At 31.2% G+C, this 12,403-nt stretch overlaps 1 protein-coding gene across 1 annotated transcript; it reads right to left on the reverse strand.

Moving 5' to 3' along the window:
- Window positions 1-518: 518 nt before the first annotated feature.
- LOC139490299 (uncharacterized) lies at window positions 519-11,476 on the reverse strand. The gene is made up of 8 exons (XM_071277135.1): window positions 10,703-11,476; window positions 9,442-9,510; window positions 8,609-8,787; window positions 6,474-6,539; window positions 2,722-2,841; window positions 2,118-2,205; window positions 1,675-1,787; window positions 519-1,134 (listed from the first exon to the last, which is right to left on the reverse strand). Exons 1-8 carry the CDS (start codon window positions 11,406-11,408, stop codon window positions 649-651), a joined length of 1,827 nt encoding a protein of 608 aa, XP_071133236.1. The 5' UTR covers window positions 11,409-11,476; the 3' UTR covers window positions 519-648.
- Window positions 11,477-12,403: the final 927 nt, after the last annotated feature.

The following is a 12,403-nucleotide window of genomic DNA, read 5'->3' on the forward strand; positions in this document are numbered from 1 at the left end:
CATCATCAGATCCGAGTACACAGTTATTTCGTAGTGCATTTCTTGTAGACAATAAATGAAAATAATATACCAAAATTATAGTAAACTTCACCGGCTCTAACTCAAAATAAGGACAATTTTGTGTTAAGGGGTCTTGAAATCTTTTGACAGCTTCCGAAGTGCTAATTTTTAACCTTTTTCAGGTGGATCAAATCACTTCTTTACTTTAAAATTCATGACCTATTTTTTCATAGTGTCAATTCATCCTCCTACTTGCTATTTGAGGCATAACACATGAAGAACCGATCTAGTTTAAATCGATCTAAATGTCCTAGTGTGAAGGGGGTATACTTTGCTATCTAGATGTCTTTTAGTAACTGTTATTCTTGTCGTTGTGTTGCTGTCTGATTGACTTAGTTCCCCGTCTCCTGGTATTCTAGGAATAGAATGCTAAAGAAAATTTTCAGCTCGTTTTCTTTTTTATTCATTGAAAGTTCAAAATGAAGAAAGAAAATTAAAAACATCAGGAAATCATTGGATTGTTCTGTATAAACTTCAATGACTAAAAATCAATGAATAATTCTACAAAATATAAAATAAAAGTAATAATAAAAAAACTTTTTGAAATATTTACGCCTTGAAACAAATTTTAGTTTTCATGCGTCACCGTTATTTCATAACATTTTTCGTAGGTGTTTTCCTTTTTTTGCCGTAGATCATACGATATGTTTTTTCAGGGAGCACAAAATTCACCTTTCTAGGGGACACAGGAGACCGGGATGCAGTTTGTATTGGATCAGGTGACTTCAGACTTAACTTGGTAGGCTCTTCTGGAACAAACAGTTGAATTGGATGAGAACACGTGGTTACTTCATTTGTTGATGTAGCTACCATGAATTCCTCAATATCTTCTATATCATCAGTTTTGGTAAGTTCTTTGTCACATTCTATTTTATGCTTCTTATTACGATGGCGTACAATGAAAATAAAGCCAATGGTAAAACCGAGAATGATAACTCCGCTGATTATCTGTAGGACAGCTATGACAGTTCGGTTGGCTCTGTATGGATTTGATTTTAAAGGTTTATGGGGCAGAGATACAGACACTGTTAAGACCGCCACTCGACTTCGTTTCGCAGAAGACTCCTCAGTAGCCTGGAATAAAATAGTGTAAGTGTTCTGATAACAATTGTAATTATGAAAGGAGCTGAATAGTTCATTGTTTATTTAAATGCTTGAAGTATTTAAATAAACAATGAACTATTCGACTATATTGATCGTCTTTTTGTGCCTTTCGTATTCATTTATCATTCCTAATTTTTCTCCTAAATGTTGACATTCCATTTGGTTAAAGCATGGAAGTATTATATTGACAATATAATACTTCCATGGTTAAAGGGATGATTGTTTATTATTTCCTTGATGGAGTCCTTTTTGGTTAACCTTCATTTGAAGTTAAATCTCAAAGAAACCTGACCAATTGAAATCCTTGTGATTTGTTCATATGAATAAAACAAGCGTATATTACGGTTTTGAAGTGAAACCAAAGAAACAGCTATCGAGAACAATAATGCATTCTATTTTGCATATGGTATAAATTTCCTGTAGGAGACAGAACTGAAAGTTAAGTGAAGTAAAGCGCGTTTTCATGTTGTGTTATTTGTGTAAATTAAGACTTCTAACATGTAAATGTACCTGTACAATTATAATGAAATCATGAGGATCGGCAATGGTGATGTTGGAGGTTTTGTTTACGGTACCAGTAGAGTAATCTATGATGAAATAACGTTGGTAATCCACAGGATCGCCTGAAATTAAAGTTTAAAAAAAGCTTCAATTGACAATTATACTTCAAATTTGTTCCTTATTAATATAACCTATTTATTCTATAGAATGTTATTAAAATATACTTTGAATTGAAGTAATTTGTATTATTCTAAACATTTATATTCTTTAATAAGGCAGTTAAAAAGTTAAAATGGTCGGAAATTTTAACGATTGTAATAACTCAATTTCATGCTTACTTCAATAATTTTTTTATTTGAATCGAATTCAAAGTGGTTAATGTAATACTATAGTAATAGGTTTCTTACATGGACGAGGGAAGTTCATTTAAATAACCATTGTATAAGACATACCGTGAAGGAAGGCATATGTCACTTTGTTTGTTTTCACTAGGTCACCATCTATTGCATGGATTGCTCCTGGAGATAAGTATAGGGACCCCTGAAATAGTGAAACTGTTATTGCACAACATGTTTAGTATATCTTTTGAACATCTATTACAGTTATAAATTACATTTAGATACATTTTTTGACTGTTTTTTTACTTTGAGCAAATCTTTGTTTTGCGAACTGTTTCTCGTACTAGTATAATATGTGATAACACAAAATACCTACCAAAACAAAAATACACCTGTATTACTCATAAAATTTAGAATTAAAGATATAAAAGAAACTTATAACTTTAATTTGTAATGATTTTAAACTTATGTTAGAACTTGAAAATTCATGATATACCTACATTCATAGAACGCACTTAAACACGAGAAATATATGGTTCAGTAATTTCAGACATGCAACAGGGATTTTTCTTAAAATCATTTGAAAAGGGGACACACTCTTACCACTTATACTCAGTTATATATAGTATAGTAATTGTTATACCTACAACCTAGGGCGCAAGTTCCATATCAGGAAAGTCGCCTCCCAAAACATCAATATAATAATAATAATACCTACAACAAATTGTTCGCCAGCGCCTGCTGTGTAAACCGGAAGTGCACATCGTGAAACGTCTGTTTTCTCAAATACCGGCCCATTATCATCAATGTCTTCCACAGTTACGTTGACTTTCTTGATCTAAAACATAAACGACTACAGAAATACCAAAAGATAAATAATAATTCCATTTGTGTAAACCGTGATTTGTATGCGTGTTATCGTTCTTCGACAACATATATTTGCTTAGGGTTCATCTGAATGAATCGATGAATATGGCCATATTTACACTACAAAATTTAAATCCGAGTACAGACATACCTGTGCACCTAGTTAAGATTTTTAAAAGTCACCAGGAACTTCTTAATAAAATTCTAAATGAATTTGAATGTTTCAGAAAATTATAAACTTTTTTGGATTTTGAGATTCCGGTTTTTAGCTCACTTGGCCCTTTGCTGTTGACAGCATGGCCGACATGGTTTGAATAGAAATGATAGTTTTGTCTACTATCGTAAAAACCACATCATGGAGAACATCTGAATGGGACAAAAATGTCCAGATTGCTGAATCTACCTACTGACCATTTACATCAAAACTGCCAGACAACTTCTTAAATGCCTTAAATTGCAAATTTCATTTTTTTCATTTTTTTTTATTAGGTAGAAACTATAAAAGATACAAACAAACTGTTTATAGGAAAATATGACCAATCAGACAAGATCTACAAATGAGGCGAACGGCCGAAATCCCAAGCCGATTATTTATTGCTGCTTAATGACGATTTACCGTTTTTTTTATGTAGGGCTTTTATCTCGAAAACTATAAAAGATAGACAGAAACATTAAAAAGGCAAGAAAATACAAGATCTAAAAATTAGATAATAAATGCAAAAAGGACAATTGAATCCATGTAAGAGTAATGACCCTTAAATATCACGTTTTACATTTTTTTTGCATTTTTTTCAAAAACTATATAAAGAAGGTGGAGAGAAACCGTAATCCTGATCAGCAATACAAGATAAACGAAATATTTTTTTTTTATCAATAATTATATTCTAGTCTACATTGCTAAAGCTACACATAAACCTAGGCGAGAGACACACAACAGGTTCTTTAGAACCTTAATTTACTATTCCAACTGAAGGTGTCATTTAAAAATATGTTTGAAAATATTCTAGATGTTTCCGTATGACAAATATTTGTGAGTCAAAAGATGGATAATAGATTGACAATTGATGAATATTAATTAGATATCTCCACAACAATTAATATTTGAAACTTGTTTGTTTGTATATATTGCAATCCCTGCAGGAAAAAAATGCCTTCACAATTTGTGTTTTTCTGGTTCCTGTCCGGCCTTAAAATGTTTTAAGGTGATAAGATTTTTTGTTGTGTAAACACGGTAATACACCTACATTGTTTCTGATGTACCTTAAATGGAATATTATAGAAATAAACAGAAATTCTTTTCACGGGCATTTTTTTTTTTGCAAACCTCATGTTATATCATTTGTTAGTTAAATACTTGTAGACAAGAATTAACTCATTTTTATATTGGGATTTTGTTTTCTTGTGTTAATGTCTGACTTTTAATTTGACTTCATGTTTTATCCAGATCATCTATAGAAATATTTTTTTCTCATTCGAACTGAATAGCCTGGTTATGTCATTAGAAATTGATATGACATCGCCATGTACTTTAAGGATTTTTAAGAATGGAGACGTTGGTTAGTTGTATGTTAATAATACTGTTGCTGAATGATATTTACGGCTTTTACAACACCGATGGCGTTCTGTCTCTTAATGTTTAGTAGATACTTTTACATCTATATTGAATTTAAGCACTCCAAACCCAAACCGTAGATGTTACTATCATAATCTGAAAGTAGAAAGTCCGTCTGTACTATGAAGCAGAAACCAGACAACAACAATGTAAACTCCAAACAATTAATGTATGGTCATACAGACTTTACAAAGTATGCTATATACGAAACGCGCGTATAGCGCAGATACAGAATTTCAATCCTGGTATCTTTAATAAGTTTATTTATTATACATGGAATATTGACAGTTTACATCTGTTGAAGAGCCTCAAGTTCCCTTTTGTGGGTATCTATTTACACAGACGTCGGAACAGTGAAAATCGGATGGGAAGTAGTTTATTCTTGAGTTATATGGAATATATCTTCTTTTCAAGTTGGTTATGCTATCCTCTACTTTTTTACATGTATACATTCAAGAGTGCATGCTCGAAATAATTTATATTCTATAAATTGGACACAAATTGCATTGAAATTAAAAACGATAAAAAAAACCCATTTTACCACCAAGAATATAATGCTTCTCAATTTTTAAAAGTGGTTAATTGTCCTCTGGTTGCTGTCTATAAGAAATATAACAGTTTCGTATTCTTCTATCACAAAGCTGAGATGGTAAAGGTTTATACTTCTATAACAAAGCAGAGATGGTAAAGCTTTATACTTTCTAAAACTAAACCAGTACGGGAAGTTTTGACACTTAGATGTCTTAACCTGTGGTAACGCTGAAATGAACTTATGCATGACAAATGAAGGAAACAGTAGTATACTGCTGTTAAAATCAGTAAATAGTCATTCAGTGTTGACGAGACTTTGTGAGGAATAGTTAAAATCTATCTATATAACTCAGGAAGAGACCGATTTTATTTAGCCGCATTTCCTCAAAAACCATACAATGTTGGAAACATTTGTAAAATGACGAATAAGAGAGTGTTTTGTTCTTCCTAAATTTGTCTTTGAAACAATAATTTTTCCACAAAAAACGCCAATTTTTGAGAAAATAACCCGATTTGAAGACCGTCATCTGTCCGTGTCATATACATTTTCGTGGATGCTCAGTCGACGTACTGTCCGCGAAATTTAAAAAAAACTCTTTGGTTCAACACTTTCCGTGAGTTTGTGAGCATCTTCTAGTATTAGTAGTTTATTGACATGAATATCAATTATATTGTCATTTTTAGATTTCTTTTCTCTGCAAAAGTATGATTTTTACGAAACACCAATGAACTTCTTATCCCTGGAATATATAACCTTAGCCGCATTTGGCACAACATCGTTGAATTATGGGTCGTCAATGCTCATCAACTTTGTACTATTTTGATCTGAACGTTACAGATGAGTCTTATAAAGACAAAACGCGCATGTGGCGTATTATATCATAAGCCTGGTACCTTTGATAACTTAAGGCTTTAGTATATTGCATACAATTGTTCAAATCTAGTAAGAAGATAAATCAAAGTAACAAAAAGAATAATTTTTATATGGAATCACTTGAACTTCGAAGGGAGTGATACAGATTACGTAATATCTCCTGAAAACCACTCGCCAAGTTAATCCACATTCAGTCAAAATGTCAAAATCAGGATTATGATATCATCGGTATATCTACAGATAAGACGACTATACCCTGCCGTATCTTAAGACCGAAGACTGTAAGTGAGTTCATGAACAGAAATGAATTATTTTGTATCGAAATTGAAACCGTAAAAATTATGTAATCACGTTTTCAGTTGTTCTTCCTCATTACTCTGTATGAACAGTGTTTGTGTAAGGAACACATCCTGTTAAACCTCGTAATTATATATATCTAAGAAAAAGTATATTTTATATGTCAAAGTGGTGAAATAAATTATTCAAACATGCAATTAACTTCTAACATTTCCTTGTATACAAAATAAATAATAAAACACACATAAATCACACAGTAACACAGTGTTATAACATTTTGTAGGCTTACCATCACAGGAATATTTCCAGCACTTCTACATGTGATTTTCATTTCAATGTAATTAACAACAGTTTTCTGGAAAATAAGTATGATTTAATAATTTTTGACATTTTGCAAGTGAGAGTGAACCTGACAGTCCTATAATTAGAGACAGTTAACTGATTGGAGGTACTGCTTATCTATAGGTACACATTGTAACTAAAATTTGTGACATCAGTTATTCAAATATCTTCATGTTCATTGTTGAATACCGTATCATGACCTTAGTTGTTTACATCCTTCTTCTTAGTCTTCGGTGGATAACCGTTGTTGGCAATCATACCACATCAACTCTTTTTATTTAGATTGTTCTGCACTGTAAAATCAGTTTAGATTGATAAATTAATAAATGATTGTTCTTATTTTCATTACATAACATTTAATTAAGGAATGACTGTAATATTTTTTCTGTCTATGAAGAAATAACATTAAAAATTTGGTGCACACTGAATAACACGCGTAGTGGGTTATTTAACAGTGTGCACCAAATTTTTTATGTTATTTCGAATAGACAGAAAAAATATTACAGTCATTTCTTATAATTTAATTTTAAATTCCATTTTAAACCGTAGAAAACCATGAAAAAACGTTGATGACGTCACGGCCACATGTATTGACTAAATTATGTCTATGGGCTCATAACAAAATAACGTCAGCCAATCAGAAGACGCGTTACATCCAAAATTAATATTTACAAATAAAGTCTCATTTTTGTATCAAAGATATTTGATCGATAAGTTAAAATGGATTCATTCTTATATTTAAACAACATTTAAATTCAATAATGAATTTCTCATTTAAATCCTACAGATTTTTTTTGATGAAGTTTGATCAAAAGTTGAGCGAAAAGGTTTAAACTTTGTACATATAATAAAACATATTTGATATTTATATACCGAATATGATAAATATATTGCTTTATTTAAATTTTCGTCAAGTTGCTTCGGAGTCATTTGAATCAAGATTTAAAAGTACATGTAACAATTAAAAAAAAATGCGAAAAAGGCATCACCAGGCTGGTAACTTTTCAATTCTTTTTTATGTGTAGTTATTTGTAGACTTTTTATTTTGGTTAATTTAATTTTGACCATCCTTTTAAAAGTTTTCCTACAAACTATAAATGTCCATTTGGCACCTTCTGTCTCTTTTAAGATTAAAGAAGGTCAAATTTAAAGACTATTTCATAATGATTATTATTGTCACTTTGGCACCTACTACCAAAGGAGTAGGTCCGGTAAGGGCCGATTTCGGCCCCAATTTTCAAGTTCATCTAACGAAAGATTTTAGACACTTTCCAAACGCTTAAATGTCTACTTCAATTGATTCTATTAGTTTATGTGAAAGATTTTAACTTATTAAGTCATTAAAAACGCTCCGATTCAAGCTTGAATATGAAAAATATATCAAATATGCCAAAAAATGTCACTTTTCAGATGGTTTTTGTCAAAAATGAAAGTGGCCGCATCCGTGTTCATCCTCAACCTTTATATATATTATGTATTATCATCAAATACAACTTACATTTCAATATTATGAATGAACACGAATGCGGCCACTTTCATTTAAGACGGAAACCGTCTAAAATTTAACTAAAATGCTACAATTGTGAAGATTTCAGTAATTTAGCATGACTTAATGATGCTAGTACCCGATATATGTGCATTGTATTGTCAAAAACAGCTCATATTCATGTAGCAGAAGCATTCTACTTTTCAATAAATATCTAAACGATTACATTTTCTAAAACTGCTATATTTTGGGGCCAAAAATGGGTCTTACTGAACCTACTCCTTTTGTAAATAGAAAAATGACAAAAGAACATTTCACATTAAGTATGATCATTGTAGTTGGAAAATAACTTGATGTCTCCCTGTCAAAGTAAGAAAACCTCATGCCTTGTGGTTTAATGCAATGAACTGAACTTTTCTCATACCAGTTTACAGCAGTGCAATCAGTAATTTGTTTGCCTGAACTTGAATGACGGTCTGAGGCGTATTTTTTTAAAACTTGTATTATGAGGATTTTGTAATTTATCAACAATCATTCTTACTCTAAAACAATTGTACTTTTAAGAAGAAAAAAAGTAAAAATATAATATCGTATACCGTATCTAGATATATTTGTTCTATATCAACCGCACTTTGCAGAATGATGTCTGTACTATGATTGTTAAGAAGATTAAGTCTGAAATGTTTCTGTAGAACTGACACGATATTGGCAGGAAATACGATATCTAAACTTATGTTAATTGATGTACCATGTATCAATTTCATCATGACTTTGTCTGTAAAACAAAGATAAGTCATGAAGTTCTTTTTTATTTGCATATAATTTTTTTCGAAAAAAATATATAAATGTTAAAAATAATAAATAAGTATCATTATTTTCTTTTGCAGAAAAAGGCCAGCTGTACCTTAGATCACCTCAGTGTTTGATGGGGTTCTTGTTGTTCAGTTCTATGTTGTATTTTGTGTAATTTTGTTGGATTTGTTGTCATTTCCTTTTTTTACTATGGCGTTGTCAGTTAATTTTTGACTTGTGAGTTTGAATGTACCTGTAGTATCGTTTGTCTCTCTTGTAGAGAGTTGTCCGATGAAGACCATAGATTTCTATTTGCAATTTGAAATCTTTCAAGACAAGTTTTTCTTGTCCTCACCCTCTTTTTGTATAACTTAGATTTAAAAACTGTTTGTGGTCAAATACAAGCATTACAATAGCTTCATAAAACATTTGGTTATATGCCACTATACATTCTTGGATATTTATACATGTCAATCCATCTAGTCATAGGATATACTCTTTCACATTGTTATTGCAGATGCATAAAAGTGAGACAAGTCTGATTTGTGCATCGCATTGTTGGTCCTTATTTGAAGCTGAACATCTTTAAGTATGGTTATTGATACAGATATAAAATTCATATTTCGTTTTAGACTACCTTTATCGTGTTCTGTAATGTTCAGAAAAGCTGGAATCTGCTGTAAAACATTGCCGCAGTCTGGATATTCTTTAAAAAAAAAGATTGATAATATTTGTCAACATAAGTCCTAAAAATGATTTCATATCAGAGGGTTCCGTCTAATTGGTAATTTAACAGTAAAGAAGCACCTTAAAGTAAATATTATGTCTTCACTACAAAGCCAGACGTTATTGCTTTATTTATCTGATTTGATTGTATTCATGATATATTTTCTCTATGTTTTACTTTTTTTCAAACTCATATCAATAAAATTAAGGATTGACAAATTTTCTTTGGAATACAACTGTTCCAAGTCAGGAATATCAATGAATATGACAGTTGTTTATCATTTGTTGTTTGATACAGTTTAACGTTTGATTTTTGTCAGGATATATTGACTCCCCGTTTTTGGATTCACCCTTAAGTTTTGATAATTTTCTTTAATTTGTTCTTTGATTATTCCTAGTTCTTCTATTTTTCAGTTCTAAATATATGTCTTAAGTTGTTTTTTATTCACGTTGCTTAGGCTACTCATATTTATTGTATTCCAAAATAGATAATAATTTATATATTCAGCAAATCAAGACGGGACTTCAGAGTTACTCTGGTACTACCTTCTTATTAGTCGGTGTAAAACAACTCACCAAATATACTGACGCTTATAAATTGTAAACCAGACTCGTCAGTAGCGGTAAAAAAAATGGAAGTCCAAATCAGGTTATAAAATGAAATCGACCAAAAGACATGTTAAAAAGGAGAGAAGATATGAATACAATCCCATAATTAAAGGCAACAGTAGTATACAGCTATTCTAAAGTCATACATCCATTAATAGAAAACGAATCAGGGTTACAAACTTAAACTGAGGAACTCATTGGAACAACAGAAACACTGTAGTGCAACAAAAACAAACGCAAAATACATAGACAAGGACTATTTGATAACAACTGCCATATTACTGACTTGGTACAGTTTATTTGAGGAACAAAAGGTGGTTTGAAACTGAATGCCATAAATCATTTGCTTCATAAATGCAAATTTCCCATCGACTTGTCAGCCTCTGATGTGAGTTCGTACATTCTTTTTTAACCTCTATACTAAAGAACAAAATTCGACATACATTAATATTTATGAATACCTATAGACTACATAATCTTTTTTACAATAAACATTATGCGTAGAAAATTACAAATACAACTGATGTTTCCCTCATTAAATCATTACTATATTTTATACTCACGATTAGTTACCACAGATGTCCTATGTGGCGGTCGTCGAAGAGGTGTGTTATAACTTGGCATACTTGGAGTAATATAAGACAGAGTGCTTGTCTTAATATGCGCAGACGCCGAGGTTGCGAATCTAGAAGATGTCTTTATCGCTAGCTTAGTCGCATGTATTGTTGATAAACCTGATAATGTCTGTTTGTCCGATGATGTCGATTGTTTGCTATTTATATACTTTGTTTGTTGACTTGGCGTCGCATAATATCGGGAGCTGGTTGAAGTGTGGATCCTTAGTGATGGTACATGTGTCCTTGTATTCTTTGTTGATTGAACCTGAGAATCCGAACGGCCATTATCTGTATGCATTATAATTGTTGAACGTATTATTTCTGTATTTTTATTTGAACTGTTTTCATTCAGAATTTTGTTGCTGTTTATTATTAAATATTGAGTTGACGCAACGTTGTCGATTTGCACTGAAGAACTTGAAATCGTAGAATGCATCGATGATAAAATCGGCGAAAATATCGTTCCAGTCACAGAGTTATTATCGATTTCTTTTATGGTTTTAGTTATATTGTTTGATGATAATTCATAAGTATGAACATTTTGATGAAAACTTGTTGATGTTTGTACATGCCATTGCGACTTGCTTGACCCTCTTGTATTTTTATTTGTTTTATTTACAGCGGAACTGGCAGTTATGTTATAAGTAGACATAGGAGTAGGCTTGTTGATTGAAAGTAAACTTATTCCTGTAGTTGAAGTCAAACTCTCTGAAAAGGTTACTCTGCCATGTGAACATAGTCCTTTGTGAAATACAAAGATAATGATGACACATGAATACACAAAATTAATCATATCCACAAATAACACATGCTGGTTTTGGAGTATATATTATAGGTACTGACGTTGTTCAGCGTTTTAATTAGGCGTTATAGTGTTTTTATTTGTAAACTGTTTAAGTCATTTTTTTGTAATATAGTTGTGGCGAGACTCGTGTATTTATACATCCCGCCATAGTGTTATTGTGCTATGGTACTTTTTTTAAATTCTTGTCTTTCATTTTTGCTTATGTACTTTGTCCATATATTTTCTATATGCAATTTTGTTTTTCTTTGTTGAAAGAGGTGTTTTTATTATAGTGATTAAGATTATAACACAAAATTGACTGCTGAACCCAATTTTGACGATTTCACCAATCATATATGTCTGTTTGTTTTGCTCACATATTTTTATAAAAAATTTTTATATGCGTCTGTCATACAAGTGAGAGGTTTAGCTAGCTATAAACCAAGATTTAATACACCATTTTCTACACGAGTAAATGCCTGTATCAAGTCAAGAATATGATGTTGTTTTCCATTCCTTTTACGTGTTTGGGCTTTTGATTTTGACAGTTGATAAAAGACTTCATGTTTTGAATTTCCTAAGAGATTGGAATTTCTTGCTATTTCCCTTTATTCATTTGAACAAGTTCCTCGACACTGAAAATTAATTTTATTCAATAAGCCAAAACTCATTGTTCACTTTCCAAAACCGGCATGCATAAGAGTATTCTTCTTATTAAAAAGGTTTTGCATTTATTGTCAACTCAAACTGCTGTCAAAACAAATCTCGCATTTATGTAACTATCTATTTTACAAGAAGTAAAAATCGAACATAAATGAATAATGATTGTGAAAACTTACCAATATACAACACATGTAAAAGTA

The sequence above is a fragment of the Mytilus edulis genome, chromosome 9 (assembly GCF_963676685.1).
Source record: "Mytilus edulis chromosome 9, xbMytEdul2.2, whole genome shotgun sequence".
Lineage (NCBI taxonomy): Eukaryota > Metazoa > Mollusca > Bivalvia > Mytilida > Mytilidae > Mytilus > Mytilus edulis.

Coding starts and splice junctions, on each gene's coding strand:
- LOC139490299 (XM_071277135.1), bottom strand. CDS start 11,408: ATGTCTACTTATAACATAACTGCCAGTTCCGCTGTAAATAAAACAAAT. Junction 2,206..2,721: donor GCGCTGGCGAACAATTTGTT/GTAGGTATTATT, acceptor TCACTATTTCAG/GGGTCCCTATACTTATCTCC. Junction 1,788..2,117: donor GACATATGCCTTCCTTCACG/GTATGTCTTATA, acceptor CTTTAATTTCAG/GCGATCCTGTGGATTACCAA.